Source organism: Galdieria sulphuraria, assembly GCF_000341285.1.
Source record: "Galdieria sulphuraria unplaced genomic scaffold scaf_44, whole genome shotgun sequence".
In the NCBI taxonomy this organism is placed as follows: domain Eukaryota; phylum Rhodophyta; class Bangiophyceae; order Galdieriales; family Galdieriaceae; genus Galdieria; species Galdieria sulphuraria.
The window spans coordinates 62659-75834 of NW_005178431.1; the positions used below are offsets into that span (position 1 = coordinate 62659).

The 13176-nt window shown below is 37.8% G+C and overlaps 7 protein-coding genes across 7 annotated transcripts; 4 read left to right on the forward strand and 3 right to left on the reverse strand.

Moving 5' to 3' along the window:
* Positions 1-22: 22 nt before the first annotated feature.
* Positions 23-2093, forward strand: Gasu_47220 (uncharacterized protein). The gene is made up of 4 exons (XM_005704198.1): positions 23-336; positions 388-492; positions 548-1555; positions 1606-2093. Exons 1-4 carry the CDS (start codon positions 127-129, stop codon positions 1951-1953), a joined length of 1671 nt encoding a protein of 556 aa, XP_005704255.1. The 5' UTR covers positions 23-126; the 3' UTR covers positions 1954-2093.
* Positions 2094-2132: 39 nt separating this feature from the next.
* Positions 2133-5013, forward strand: Gasu_47230 (uncharacterized protein). Its single transcript, XM_005704199.1, has 2 exons — positions 2133-3879; positions 3928-5013. The coding sequence occupies exons 1-2, from the start codon at positions 2159-2161 to the stop codon at positions 4985-4987; spliced, it is 2781 nt and encodes a 926-aa protein (XP_005704256.1). The 5' UTR covers positions 2133-2158; the 3' UTR covers positions 4988-5013.
* A 19-nt stretch (positions 5014-5032) lies between these two features.
* On the forward strand, positions 5033-6323 carry Gasu_47240 (uncharacterized protein). The gene has a single exon (XM_005704200.1). It carries the CDS (start codon positions 5040-5042, stop codon positions 6297-6299), a length of 1260 nt encoding a protein of 419 aa, XP_005704257.1. The 5' UTR covers positions 5033-5039; the 3' UTR covers positions 6300-6323.
* A 4-nt stretch (positions 6324-6327) lies between these two features.
* Positions 6328-7612, reverse strand: Gasu_47250 (cis-prenyltransferase, dehydrodolichyl diphosphate synthase). Its single transcript, XM_005704201.1, has 3 exons — positions 7195-7612; positions 6796-7144; positions 6328-6731 (listed from the first exon to the last, which is right to left on the reverse strand). The coding sequence occupies exons 1-3, from the start codon at positions 7521-7523 to the stop codon at positions 6597-6599; spliced, it is 813 nt and encodes a 270-aa protein (XP_005704258.1). The 5' UTR covers positions 7524-7612; the 3' UTR covers positions 6328-6596.
* A 440-nt stretch (positions 7613-8052) lies between these two features.
* On the forward strand, positions 8053-10012 carry Gasu_47260 (uncharacterized protein). Its single transcript, XM_005704202.1, has 2 exons — positions 8053-8503; positions 8551-10012. Exons 1-2 carry the CDS (start codon positions 8138-8140, stop codon positions 9319-9321), a joined length of 1137 nt encoding a protein of 378 aa, XP_005704259.1. The 5' UTR covers positions 8053-8137; the 3' UTR covers positions 9322-10012.
* Positions 10013-10692: 680 nt separating this feature from the next.
* Gasu_47270 (mitochondrial protein translocase, MPT family) lies at positions 10693-11332 on the reverse strand. The gene is made up of 3 exons (XM_005704203.1): positions 11213-11332; positions 10956-11159; positions 10693-10899 (listed from the first exon to the last, which is right to left on the reverse strand). The coding sequence occupies exons 1-3, from the start codon at positions 11273-11275 to the stop codon at positions 10885-10887; spliced, it is 282 nt and encodes a 93-aa protein (XP_005704260.1). The 5' UTR covers positions 11276-11332; the 3' UTR covers positions 10693-10884.
* A 193-nt stretch (positions 11333-11525) lies between these two features.
* Gasu_47280 (alpha-L-arabinofuranosidase B) lies at positions 11526-13062 on the reverse strand. Its single transcript, XM_005704204.1, has one exon. It carries the CDS (start codon positions 13051-13053, stop codon positions 11569-11571), a length of 1485 nt encoding a protein of 494 aa, XP_005704261.1. The 5' UTR covers positions 13054-13062; the 3' UTR covers positions 11526-11568.
* Between the last annotated feature and the right edge of the window lie 114 nt (positions 13063-13176).

Genomic DNA, 13176 nt, shown 5'->3' on the forward strand with positions numbered 1-13176 from the left:
TTCAGTACTGAAAGAAAACTTGAAAGACTCTTAGAATTGTCCGACGTCACCATATTTCAGAATTGTTCCACAATTCACGTTTCCACCATCAAAGAGGAAAAGATTGTACTTTAGCCACTCTTTGTTATGCCAATGAGCCTTGGCTTTTCTTTACGGTTACTGGCCAATGAACCTTCTAAGAGTTGGCTATTGTGTCGCCAAGAGCCTGTAGTTCCTTCTTCTGTCTTTCAGAACTCAGCTAAAGTCCGACATTCGATGATATACGGGTCCAAGCTTCGTATACTAGACTTGCTGGTTCGTCCAGTTGGCGTTGTTAACGGAATATTGCTTGGATATGTAAGACAAAAGCGATGTTTATCTCTTGGCAACTAACGGAAAGAAATCTAGTCAGTTGGAAACTACCACGCGGTTTTTAGTAAGCAATTTTTTCCAATAGACGTCCCACATTGTCGAAGGTTTGCACTAAACCTCAATTCAGGTGAATTTATGGAAGTAAGTGAGATTCGCAATCACTTAATTGTTTCGACTCACATATTTTGATGGCTAGGTCCATTGGTATCCAGCGGCCAATCAGTGTCTAATATATTGGATGCACTTGTCCAGTAGTAGCGAACGTTCGCGGCACTTTGTATTATACGAATTACCTCCTCCAGGAAGGCTACCAACCAAGCTTTTAAAATGTGTGGAACTTTTTATTCAACGTGAATATTCCGCATATGATGACGATTCCAAAAAGCAACAAGACGGGATAAATGGAGAATGCAATAAAGATCACCTCACAGAAGAACAGGAGAGACCATTCGCTTTTAAGGGAAATAAAGATTCTTTGAAGCGGATGGTCGGTATTTTTCGAGGTACTGGACGCAGAACTACTTATGACCCTGTACATCGAAACGTCACAGAAGACTTTACTTTTCCATACTCACAAATCACTTACTTTATACAGGAAGCCAATGAGAGTATAGACGCAGAACGTCAAGGAGCAGTGGAGCCTCCGTTGTTTTCACTAACGATACCCGTAGTTTCCACTAGTGTGGTCACTGGTATAGTTGACGAGTTTTTGAGACAAGAAGATTTACATCTTCAGGTAGCAGAGGGAGATACTACTTTGAATTCTTTAAGAGAGCGTATTTCTCGAGAGAGACGATGGCGACAAAGACTTTGCCGAAAGTTCAAAAGGAGTAGAACCTCCTCGCATTCAACAGATGACTCTCTCGTGATTCCTGTTGCTTCGCACAAGGCTGCTTTTCATTTAGGTCTTTCTATATCGAGTCACTTCTTTTCAGAGAATGATTCTTGTTGGACGTCATTGATAGATGATGGTGAGTTAGGAGACCGTATTCGTTCTTTGCAGACTTTATCTTCTGGCTTGTGGATGTTTACTCGTGCTGGCGAGACCATTTTTATTCCTTGTTCGAATCAAGTCAAACGCATTACGGAAGAGTTTGGTCCTCATCATCGAAACAACAAACGAAAGGTTTCTCGCATTGGAAACGGTGAAGTTACAGAAAGTACTATTCCCAATAATGCGACAGCCATGGGTAGTTCTTTATCTGTAAGTTTATTTTATCACTCGAGTTGTCTTATTATTATCTTATTCTTTAGGCTGCCAGCGAGGAGTCTGGAAATCAACAACATGGAACGTCATCAACTTCTGATGAACAAGATAGCCGTCGTGCACTATTAGATAAGATAAATGTATTGGAATATCAGAATTCCTTACTTGTTCAACGAGTTCAACAATTGGAACGTGAAAGGGAGTCAAAGTCCAAGTTGAATTTTTCACCTGTTATAAAGTCTCCTCATGTTGAACCCAAAGAGTCTACAAAAGTGGCGACACCTTTTGATTATCATGAAGAGTTGAACCGTATTCTTCTGAATATAGACACAGAAGTACACAATCAATGGGAGTGGGTTGGTTCTAATATGGATGAGCAGGATTTTTTCTTTTGACGATAGGCATACTCTAAAAGGAGAGTAGGATAGAATGGGTTGTAATCCATCCGTTGGATTTCTTTTGTATATATGTAGATGTAGATATCTATAAATGTATTACATTTGTATGAGAGAAGAGATCGTATTTGTTGACGTGGCCATTTGATAGAATATCATCGATGAGAAAGAAAGAAAGAGAGAAGAGGGATCTTGTGCCTTGGACATGCCAACGTCATTATTAGGACGCAATCCTTTTCTCAAAAGAGCGAGGAAAGAAAATGAAGAAAGAGTATCTTTGGAAGTTTCCAGTTCCCCAAAACCTGTTCAAAGTAGTGATCAGGCAACTTGCGAAAAAAAGTTCCAACAACCAACGGAACATAACCACCTTGTGTTGACAGAACAGGAAATCGACAATATACTGAACGACACAGATCCTCCACCAGTAAACACTACCAACGATAATAAGTATGCTATCAAAACTGTGGCTAGATTAGAGACTGTCAACCAACAAAGATCTTCCTTGTTTTCCTTTCAACAACACACGGAAAACGATCTGAGAAAGGTTTGGCGTGTAAAGAGGAAGGCTTCTAAAACCAAAGTGGAAACAAAGGAAAATAGCTCAATTCAACAAAAAGTTGGTTTTTCCGTTGATAACCTTGGTAGCAATCACATTCCACTGAAAGCAGAGTTGGTAGAGGAGCCACAGAAAGAGACAACAAGTATAAACGACGAAGGTAACTCCGAAACACCACAAAATGGGGTTGCAGAACAGTCTACACTTTCGGAAAAGCCTTGTTTGAAAGCGAAAAGATTCTCTCCCAGAAAACTTTCTCTTATAAGAAACTATATAGATACATTGAAAAAGTTACAAGATAATCAAACCACACATGTAGCAGAATGGGGAAGAAAGAGAATGAAACAATTGATAGAAGAACTACGAACTAATTCACAGGATGATGTGCAATCCACAGAAAATGCAAGTCAAACTTCATTCAGCAATATAGAAAAGGATATAGTTGAAGTTGAAAGCATAGGCGACCTTACACATATTTCCAATTGCTCAACACCCAAAGAAGAAAATTCTTCCAACATCGATAATACCATCTTTTCAAGTTATTCTTCTCTATTGGACAAAGAAGGAAACAATTCATCCAACATTTGCAACAAAGAAACCGATACGTTGGAAACATCTTTTGCTGACTTGGATGCCAATACTATTGAGAAAATAGCCTATTTTCTACAACAACAAGAACATTCTCTCAGGTATCTCAGAACACAACATGTTACTCAAAGGAGACTTCTCAAAGCATTTTTGGAAGATGCTTCTGAGGAAAAGTTGGAAAGTGATTTCTTTGTTCAACATATTCATCAATTTATCTCATTATCTTACTTGCCTAATAATAATACAGTGGACTCCCAAGTTCAGATGGAGTCTTCCATCCAGTTAGGAGGGTCTTCCATTTCGTGGTCCGGTTCTTATGATTTTGCTTTACATGCAATGAAAGAATATATATTGGAATATCCAGCAGTTTTTGAAGTGTCCTTTCCACAAGGTCGTAAACAACAAGTCGCACAAAGAGCTTTGTTTAGTTATTTGGCTTTTAATCCTTTGGCAAATGGCATCGGAGCAAGACAAAAGGTAGTTGAATACTATCGAAAATATCAATCGATGCGACAACAAACGGAAAATGGGAATGGCAGTATTCGGATTGAACGTCTGTTGGAACAAGCAATGGAACAGCGCTCCTCAAGTCATAAGAAACAACCCATCTTTATTCCTTACGCAAAGGATAGAATACCCTTTGATAAGGAACCCGTTGCAAAGGAGTGGTGTATCAAAGTCTTGATGGATAAGAGAAAGCCCGAACATGAGATTCCATCGGTTTCCTATTTGAGTGAATTGGTGGAAAATGCCAAACAGCATTCTCCTCATATGTACAGTTGGTAAGTGTTTGAGTTTCTTTTGTATCATCATTATTGATGTGAGTATAGGTATGAAGACTTTCATTGTCTTATTCATGAATGCTGTGTGAAAGACATGTCTGAAACTCAACTCTTTCTTTCTTGCTTGGCTACTTGTTCACCCAATTCTTCACTTGCACAAAACACGGTCAATGCGATGTTGAATTTTCGAGCTCTAAGCCAAGGCAAACGTCCACGTTGGGGACCTTATCCGATGCGAAGTTTGATCAACTACTTGGCAGGAGCATTGGGAAGACCATCGGGACATAAAGTTCGAGCTTTCTTGGAAAATTTATTATTTCCATTGCAAAGCAAAAGTGTAACTATCGACACACATATGCAGAAGATTGCATTGGGAACAGGTCGTCAAAGTCTTTCTCCCTTGGAATATGCTGTTTTAGAGGATTACTTTCGATTTGTGTCGGACAAAATGTCTGAAGCATTACCCCATCGTCTTCAATCCTCTTTATGGTCAGTCGTAGCTGGAAATATGGATTACTGTTCCGAATTAGAAAACTATCGAAAGAGAGTTATTTTGAATCTACCAAAGGAAATGGATTCTTCAGCACGAGACATTTTATTGCTTCATTTACGTCGAATGCTTTTAGAGTTGGGTTATTTATCGAGAAAAGATTGCGATACTGCCAAAGATAACGCAACGATTACATTTTGGATATATGTTCCTTTGAGAAAGGAAACAGTGAAAAGTTTAAAAGGTCACATTGCATTGCGACGTACGTTTGCAAAGAAGCAGCAACGGCAACTTCTTGCTCAAGAAGAACAAGAGATAGCTGAATATGAAAGAGCCATTGAATATTGTATGTCAAAAGGAGAAGAAGAAGTGAAGATTGACAATCCATCCGATTTGAAATGGTTTTATCGAGACTGGTGTCAAATTCAGTCTTATTGTGAACCTGGTAAGTTGCATTGGAATGAAACCAGTTGGTTGGATGGCATAACAGATGAGAATATTATTTCTCTCAAAGACGATTGGTTGGACCACGAAGATCCTTATTTTGGTTCTCACCAATATTTTGATTCTTGTCGCGACTTGCAAATCATTTTGCAACGCAATGGATTATGGAAATGATTTTGAATTGGATTGTGTGGAGCTGAAACAGCATCTCCCAACTTGACTCTTTATGTTGTACAGTCTAAAGCAAACTCCTCCCTTGTTGTTTTTTGTCAATGTTTGTATTTCCAAAAGATACTTGAATAGTTTATCAAGCACACATATATGTAATAGAATATCGCAACGATATCTACACAGCACTGGTGCTTTGAACAACCTACATCCTTGGCTTGTTTTGAAGATGCAGTGGTGGGAGTCACCTGTTAGATATATGAGTATGTTAGAAAGTATTCCATCACAAGTGGTTAGGTTATACAAAACAAGAAGAATGGGTCATAGTGTTACAGTAGCTATCCTAGTAGTTTTCGTTGTAGCTATCACTATTGCTGCGTATGGGAAAGCAAGAAAAGAAAAGAAAGAAAGGAGGAAAGGTGACTCTTTTTGGAAAAGATGGAAATCATTGTTAAAAAAGGGTGGTCCAAATGCACCTAGTCAGTTGCCATCGTCCACCGTACTGAATTCTGAAAGGTCCCGTACTCTGTTTGAGAGAGATTTAGAATTGGAAATACAGCGTTGTAAATGCAAGGCCAATGGAAAGAATAGAGCAATGACTTATCGTCCAGGCTATCTGTTACAAGCCACTCAGTTGTTTTCACTTTCTTCAGAAGTAGTTGTGGATATCTTTATACAACAAGTCATCAAAGTCATCAGGTCTTATGTAATAACTGCTTTTCATTACACCAGAAGCAATCTTGTGGAACAATGTCTCCAAGAATTGAGTAACTTGTTAAAGTTACATCGTCAATGGATAAAGCCAGCTCTCATGGATTGGACACAGGGAGACGATATTGCTTTTCAAACTCTATTTGCCAAGTTGAATGTTCGTCATACTTTGGATTTGCGAACTCGATGGGTAAAATATTCTGTCTTAGATATTTATCGTCTTTATTTGGAACAGTATTTTGCTTCCTGTGGAAAACAATATACCAAGATAAATGAGATAGGCAATCGTCAAGCCTTACAAACCTATTTAGGTATCAACAAAGAGGAAGCTTTGGTTGCAGAGGAATATGTTGCAGGTTGCGTATACAAAATGGCTGCTGTCCAAGTATTTGAAACTGGTGTGATTCAACTTGAGAAACTTGACTATTTGATAGAGTTGCAAAAGTTCTTAGCAGTTGTTCTGAAGAAAGAAACAACTCTCCATATTTATATGGAAACTGCGAAACCTTTTGTTGTCAAATATCTTTGGGATATTATTCGAGACCAGGGAATAACTTTGCAACAAGCGATCAGTAAATTGAGTTACTTGGTTAGCATAGTTGATTGATAGTAATATCATTTGCTTTACTGATATAGGACCATATCTAGGAATCTACTTTGAACATTGAACTTGAACCATTTTTTACCAATCTTCAAGGACATGAAAGCGATATGGAGCTGCAACGAAAAAAACATACTCTGTGGAAATTCTGGACAAGTTATAAACAAGGACTGAGATCCCAAAAAAACTCTTTCAAAGCAACTCCTTGGGAAGATTCAGAAAAACTATAATGATGTTGAGCCATATTTGAAAGTATTCTTCTTCCATCAACTATGGAAATGGACGTTTGTACAATCTACTACATTAGTGTATTTGTAATTTACGAAGTCTTTGATATTCTTTCCAATGACGCTGATACCAAAAAAGAAGTCGAACAAAATCCCATATACCAAAATCTGGCCACATACGAGTCGAAAAATAAAGCAGAGAATATGAAGACTGGGTATGGTTTACTTTGTTAGTTATGATAGCCAACCTTACTTTGAAAAAATAGAACACTTACTTGCCATAACAAAAAGTCACTCAATCTTGTCTCTCCAGATGTGCGCAAAATGATATCTGGAGTTAGACAGTCTTTGCTCATTTGTTGACCGCGTGCTATATATTCATCCAACATATTGGCATTCATATCCATGAGGGATAGCTTTGATTCCAAAAAGTCATCGATCATATGCACCATAGCTGTACATATTTCATCTCTTGCTGTATAAGAAAAACAAATGTTCAGTCTTGGGCCTTCATTTTCAGCAGTTTCTTTCATAACGGAATACATCAAATGTTGAAGATCTTCAGGTAACAAGGATAAGTCACCAACCACAGTCACTCGAACTCGGTAGCGTTGAACGACATCTCTAAAAAAGTTGAGAAGCCATTGATTTCACTGTTATGATGAAGCCCATACCTGGAATCCAACATTTCCACCAGCTTTTCTCTGGTCAACGCAAACAATCTTCTCCGTTCTTCTTCCGGTCTCTTATAGTTTTCGATGGAGAACGCGAATAGTGTGAGTTGTCGAATGCCACTATCATAACACCATTGTAAGGCGTTGGTTAGGGTCTTGCTTCCCCAAGGATGACCTTCTGAAGGAGGTAGTCCCTTCTGTTTTGCCCAGCGTCTATTTCCGTCCATAATAATAGCCAAATGTCTAGGAACAGGACCAAACTTGATGAGAAAAAATAATAAACTGGTTATCTTCGAAACCAATATTTGATATAACTTGGATATCAACATAGCTAAAAAGTCTCAAGGAAGAAGAGTAGATCCATTCGAAAAGTGGTTAATAATTCAATAGATTTGCATTCCATCTTTTAGGCCTCCAAATTGCATGAAAGCTTATTTGCCAAAGCGATCAAAATATCTACTTGTGGTTTAGCAACTTGTAATTAGATAGAATTTCTCATTGCGATGAAGATTCTAGGAATATGGTCAATACTTTATCTTTCCTTTCGTTGCTACAAAAATTTTGTATAAGCAGCCCATAACTGCTGTCATTTTTCTATTTTAATATGGATATTGAAATAGCCTTGAACAGTTGCACGTTCTTCGCTTCTACAAGAAATACAACTTGTAGTCTTTTTAAATCAAATCATCTTCATTTGGGGTTCACAAAGGTGAACAACGACTTAACATCCTAATTGATAGCCCCAGAGAAAATGCAATTGTAGCGACTTCCCTCAGAAGTATATAACATAATAATAGCTTCAACTTTACATCAAAATATAAATCAGTTGAAAGACAATACAAGTTCTCAAGGAATGTAGCGCGAATCCATCATTTTGAACTCTTCGTTGTATTGCCCACGCCATCTTGCGTCAACTTTGTTTGGAACTATTCAGTAACTGGACATGGCAGGTGGTAAGAGACCAAGCAATTATGCCAGAAACAGTACTCGGAACCATAGTTCAAATAGTCAGTCAAATTTTTTCTCGCTATGGAGTGCACCGTTTGTAAACTTTGTTCCGCAGCAAAGTAGCCAGCCACCACACTCAGGATCCTCACGATATTCTACGGAAGATTTATTTTCTCAAGAAAGCACTAGGTCCTCTTCGCTTGGGCAAGGAAACTCCACAAGCTATTCTTCAGCTGAAGACAACGAAAGCAACGAGTCGCTAGGAAAGACTTTGGAGCAATTCGTTGAACAAGTAGCTGAGCGCAGTTGCCAACAAGCAGCTTCGAATTTCGAGTTGCAACTTCAACGGCTGCAAGAAAAGGTACGCCGTGCTCGCCAAGTTTTTATTTATCTTACAGTTGTTCTCAGATGCGATACTTGGAGAATACCGTTAGAACAGAAGAAGAATATAGAAATAAATTTTGGGAAACTCTGCAAGTGATAGACGCAAGACTAGACCGCCTGGAACAAGAAGTGAGAGCAGTTGTTTCTTCGGAACAGAATATTTGTCAAGATGACGTTAACTCGGAACAAGTGGAACAAGGACAACAAGGCAGAAGAAGGTCTGAAGTTGACGGCCTTTGCGACATGGAAAGGAGTAATAGCAAACTTTTGGTAGAACGTATCGAGAATTTAGAAGCACAACTGGGAATAAGGCTTTGTTTTAACACAGACAGGGCCAAACCAACTCATTCTAACGAGGTGTTAGAGCAACGGAAGGATGGGAAACAGGATTTTCAGTCTAGTGTATCGAAGATGGATAAGACTGTGAAAAGAATTGATTCGAGAGTAGAGGAAGCCATGAAGAAGATGGAAGAAGCTTCTTTGATGCAATCTAGTGCTCATGAAAGACTTGCGCAGAGAATAAAACAAATTGATGAACTCCAAACTTCAGTTAACGCTGTCAAGAAGCTGTTGGAGCATAATTTGCGTGTACAAAACGAAGCAGAGTCTATCGTGAAAGAACAAGCAAACATCATCATAAAACATGTTTGTGCAGCTATGCAGCAATATACAATGAAACGTATAAATGAATACAATGCGTTCTTGGACTCAGTTTTGAGGAAATATTTGCCGAATTACCAATGCATTGAGTCAGAGAGTCCGGTGTCCAATGAGAAAACTTCTTTCGATGCTTGAATATATTACTCGAAATTTGTGTACAGGTTTGATGTGAACGCTCTTTTCATGACATATTATTGTAATTTTTCCTATTCTCCTCAATGGAGCTGTAAATTTAAAATAGAGCACAAAATCAGTTGGTCAAACACATCGGCAGTATGAAATGTGTCAAGTTGTTTGGACAAGATATCTAAATTTTTTTAAACATCCAACTTTTAATTCTAGCTCGCGTGTCTGGGTTTTAGCCTTTTTTCTGTTAAATGTAATAATTATCGAAATGTCCAGGCTCAAACTACTTTCAAAAAGAGTTTAGTTCATGCCAAGTACTGTCTAGAATTTGAAGTTTAATATTTCTACAAAAAAAATAAAATTTTGGCCATATAGCGCAGGGTAGTCGGGGTAACAGTTCAAAGCAAACGACAGTCTTTTCTCAAATAAAATACCAATAAATAACACGCATACTTTCTCCCTTTAAAAATTTTTAAACAGTTAAAAAGCCAATAGATAAACAGAGAAAAGTAACAGGCATTCAAAAGATGTACTTAAAATTTACATTGACATTGGTCCACCATGAATTTATCTAAAATTTTTAACTTTTTTTCAGTATGCTGTTTAACTTAATTAAAACTCATGGGTCTTTTTGTTAATCTTGATGTTTTTGAAAAATAAAATTATATGTTGGTGAAAGGATAAAATTTAATCGTATTTTTCAATCTGCTTTGGGCATTTTAAATTTGACCAGAAGTGACCTTGTCATCAGAAAAATGAACATATTGCCTTCTTGAGCACATAAATTAATTTCTCCGAATTAATTTCCTTCTATTCAATAAGCAATGCTTTGGTGTCTTTCCACGATCAAATTTCTGAAAATTAACCCGTCTCGTCAGCTTTCTGTTGCATTCTGTGAATAAAATTCGTATTATTGAAGCAACGAGATTGCTGTGTTGGCTCACTGCATCCTTTATTCTTTTCTAGGTCCTTAATTCTAAGCATTTTTCTTGCATTATTATAGAGGGAGCTAGGTGGATTTATGGTTTGCAAAATACTGCAATTCTTATTGAGTTCAGAAACCTTTAACAACAGGAATAGCAATAAAGGCAGTTGAGAGCAAAACAAAATCGAACCATTAGCTCTGAAATTGTAATAACTTTTACCTTACCGAAGGGAGTTCTTTTTGTTTCTCGAAATAGGACTTGTGCAAAATGAATTTCTGTTTACAAGTGCTTTCTCCTTATAAGTTCTTATCGTTTTGAAATTCACCTTCCTGTATCAGAGAAACAGAATCTTGTGCAAAAATATGACGAGATGTGTTTTCATAATGTTAATATAAGAGAACAGCAGTGAAGTGAACCACTCCTTGCCTAGTCACTATCAGAATAACTCGTTGAATATTTCAAGGTATTATTTATCCAAAAATGAAACATATTATAGAGATACCAAAAACTGTTTACAGACAATCAAGGTTTATGATCGAACGAACGAATTATTCCCAGACAAGCACGTTGTTCCTGCTCATTTCGCAAACTTTCAGACCCATACACTTGCATACGGACAAAGAAGCTTCCGATCAAATAATAGGACCTAACTTGAGTTACGCTAAAAGGAGTACTATCATTTGCAGATTTTAAAAGCGAGTTACAACGTTCACTTACCGAACTTCTCTCTATTAAAGTCTTTGAAACAATTCCCATAGCATCTAAATAGCGATCCATACATTTCGCGAGACAAGTTTGTTCACTTGACGTTAAAGAAGAACCAGGTTTCGTAATGCACTTAAGGAAACATTTTTCTGAAATATTTTGAACCAACTCTTGAAAGACTTGTCTAAGCATCTCGTTCCTTACACGTTCTTCAACCTATTGACAAGTTTATAACTATCTACGATTGAAGCGAGTTTATGAGGTCTTACTTGATTTCTTTCCTCGGGGGAAAGTTTTGATATGCGTTCGATAGTTTCTTTGTCCAGGTCCATTTAGTGTGAAAAACAGTTTCCCCACGTCGGTACTCTTAATCTATCGAAATTTTCAAAGCTATTATTGGGCTTAGCCTCAAATACTTTGCAGGCTAAAAATTTTTTATTTCATAGAAGAAATGTGTTTATATGCTGGAAAGCTTCTAGCAGTTATTCATTGGCTACAATTCTAGTTATTCTCAACCCCTGGACATTTTCATGACAAGGAGAAGCTTCGAGAGCACAAGGAAGCATCATGTCTTGACACAAGGAAAAAACAAACAAATTTAATTCAACAAATATTATAGATGAAATTACTGAATAACTATAGAAGAAACCCCTGCGACTGGAAGATTGAGAGTGACCTTTCCATCTTCCACTAAAAACGTTCCGACTTTATCAAAGTACAACCCTTTCCAAGGAACACTGTACCATACTTGAGCTTCTTGGTATTTCAAATTGCTGAATGAAGACACATCAAAGGTAACGTTTCCGCAGTTCATAGTTACCAAAGTGAGAGTGTCATCACGAACAGCTGCTAAAGTTAAAGGATCGCTGGTTGAAACAAAAGTTGAACCAGGTTTTAGAAATCGAGTAAATTGTCCAAAAGTATAATATTTTGGAGTTGCATAGAATGTGTAATCACCCACGGTGTCTAAATGTGCTTCCAATGGGCCCCATCCAGAGCCGGCCATATCAACACCTTGCCAATAACACCAAACTTCAGGTTCCAACTTTTGAATGTCTTTCATTATATGCCTTGCAGTAAGCAATCCTGAATTGTCTCCATTACCATACTCGGAAACCCATAATGGTTTTTTGACATCAAGCATTGCCTCATGAAGTTGAGCTCGTCGATTACCAGCATAAGTATGGGTATTGACTTGGTGAAGGTCTCTAATGATGCCCATTTTGTTGTAAGCAAGGACAGTAAACAAAGTCTGATCAATAGAATAGTCATCTGCCGCTGCAATTTTTGTGGGAATATTTGCTTCTTGTAGTTTTTTGTGCAAAATGGGGATTAGAATTTGTTGGGTATCCAATCCAATATGACATCCTTCTTGACGGTTGCCAAAGGTCCAATAGTCAGCCAACGGCTCATTGAACATTTCTAACGTAGAAAAAGTAACATTAAAATGTTCATAAAAATGTTTCACAACTGTAACCAAATAATCAACAAATTGGTCTTTGTAATTAATATTGAAATTTGGATAACCCTTTGGGCCTCCTGTGGTAGAGCCGCTATAAGTCATCCAATAAGGAGGAGAATAAGCCATGGCCTCTTGAATTGCAACTCCACGTTGTATTGCTGCTGTAAGGAACCATCGCTGTGACTCATCTGCTGACCAATCATAGACACCTGGTACAGGCTCATAGCCTGGAAGTCTTTCTCTTTCATTCATGAAGAAGAATTTTGGATTCTCTCCTCCTGGGATTTCATAGCGTACTACATTTAAGCCAAGGCCATTCTCCTTATCAAATAGCAAATCGGCTATTTGGTTCCTAACAGATTCAGGTGCTCTTCCCATAACAAAGGCAAACCAAGCCAGATTGATACCAAAGCCATGAAACTTTTGTTGTTTGGCTGTTGCGTCAATCATCACCGTTTCTTGAACGGCACAATGACACTTGTGGTTGCAATCGTTGATAGTATCATTTGAAGAACACTTCGATAAGCAAGGATCCAAAGTTAGACTGTCATTGCCTACATAAGGTCCTGGATTCAATTTGTAAGCATTGACAGCAACAAATAAATATATTAGGAAAAGTATAATAAAGGAAGAGTTATAAAAAGCCATGCTAAAATTGCAAAAAGTGGCCAGTAGTGTCTATGCGTCTTTTAAAATGCTCCGCTTTGAAAATGTCCTTAATGCACCATACGAACATTTGGGATATAACCTCAGCGCTCCATATCCCACTCT

What these genes read in the sequence shown, in the direction of transcription:
- Gasu_47220 (XM_005704198.1), top strand. Translation starts at nt 127, where the DNA reads ATGCCAATGAGCCTTGGCTTTTCTTTACGGTTACTGGCCAATGAACCT. An exon ending in ACGGAATATTGCTTGGATAT is followed by an intron (nt 337 to 387) that starts GTAAGACAAAAG and finishes AAAGAAATCTAG; the next exon opens with TCAGTTGGAAACTACCACGC. An exon ending in CCATGGGTAGTTCTTTATCT is followed by an intron (nt 1,556 to 1,605) that starts GTAAGTTTATTT and finishes CTTATTCTTTAG; the next exon opens with GCTGCCAGCGAGGAGTCTGG.
- Gasu_47230 (XM_005704199.1), top strand. Translation starts at nt 2,159, where the DNA reads ATGCCAACGTCATTATTAGGACGCAATCCTTTTCTCAAAAGAGCGAGG. An exon ending in TCTCCTCATATGTACAGTTG is followed by an intron (nt 3,880 to 3,927) that starts GTAAGTGTTTGA and finishes ATGTGAGTATAG; the next exon opens with GTATGAAGACTTTCATTGTC.
- Gasu_47240 (XM_005704200.1), top strand. Translation starts at nt 5,040, where the DNA reads ATGTTGTACAGTCTAAAGCAAACTCCTCCCTTGTTGTTTTTTGTCAAT.
- Gasu_47250 (XM_005704201.1), bottom strand. Translation starts at nt 7,523, where the DNA reads ATGTTGATATCCAAGTTATATCAAATATTGGTTTCGAAGATAACCAGT. An exon ending in GTGGAAATGTTGGATTCCAG is followed by an intron (nt 7,145 to 7,194) that starts GTATGGGCTTCA and finishes CAACTTTTTTAG; the next exon opens with AGATGTCGTTCAACGCTACC. An exon ending in GTGACTTTTTGTTATGGCAA is followed by an intron (nt 6,732 to 6,795) that starts GTAAGTGTTCTA and finishes AACCATACCCAG; the next exon opens with TCTTCATATTCTCTGCTTTA.
- Gasu_47260 (XM_005704202.1), top strand. Translation starts at nt 8,138, where the DNA reads ATGGCAGGTGGTAAGAGACCAAGCAATTATGCCAGAAACAGTACTCGG. An exon ending in TTCAACGGCTGCAAGAAAAG is followed by an intron (nt 8,504 to 8,550) that starts GTACGCCGTGCT and finishes AGTTGTTCTCAG; the next exon opens with ATGCGATACTTGGAGAATAC.
- Gasu_47270 (XM_005704203.1), bottom strand. Translation starts at nt 11,275, where the DNA reads ATGGACCTGGACAAAGAAACTATCGAACGCATATCAAAACTTTCCCCC. An exon ending in CCCCCGAGGAAAGAAATCAA is followed by an intron (nt 11,160 to 11,212) that starts GTAAGACCTCAT and finishes ACTTGTCAATAG; the next exon opens with GTTGAAGAACGTGTAAGGAA.
- Gasu_47280 (XM_005704204.1), bottom strand. Translation starts at nt 13,053, where the DNA reads ATGGCTTTTTATAACTCTTCCTTTATTATACTTTTCCTAATATATTTA.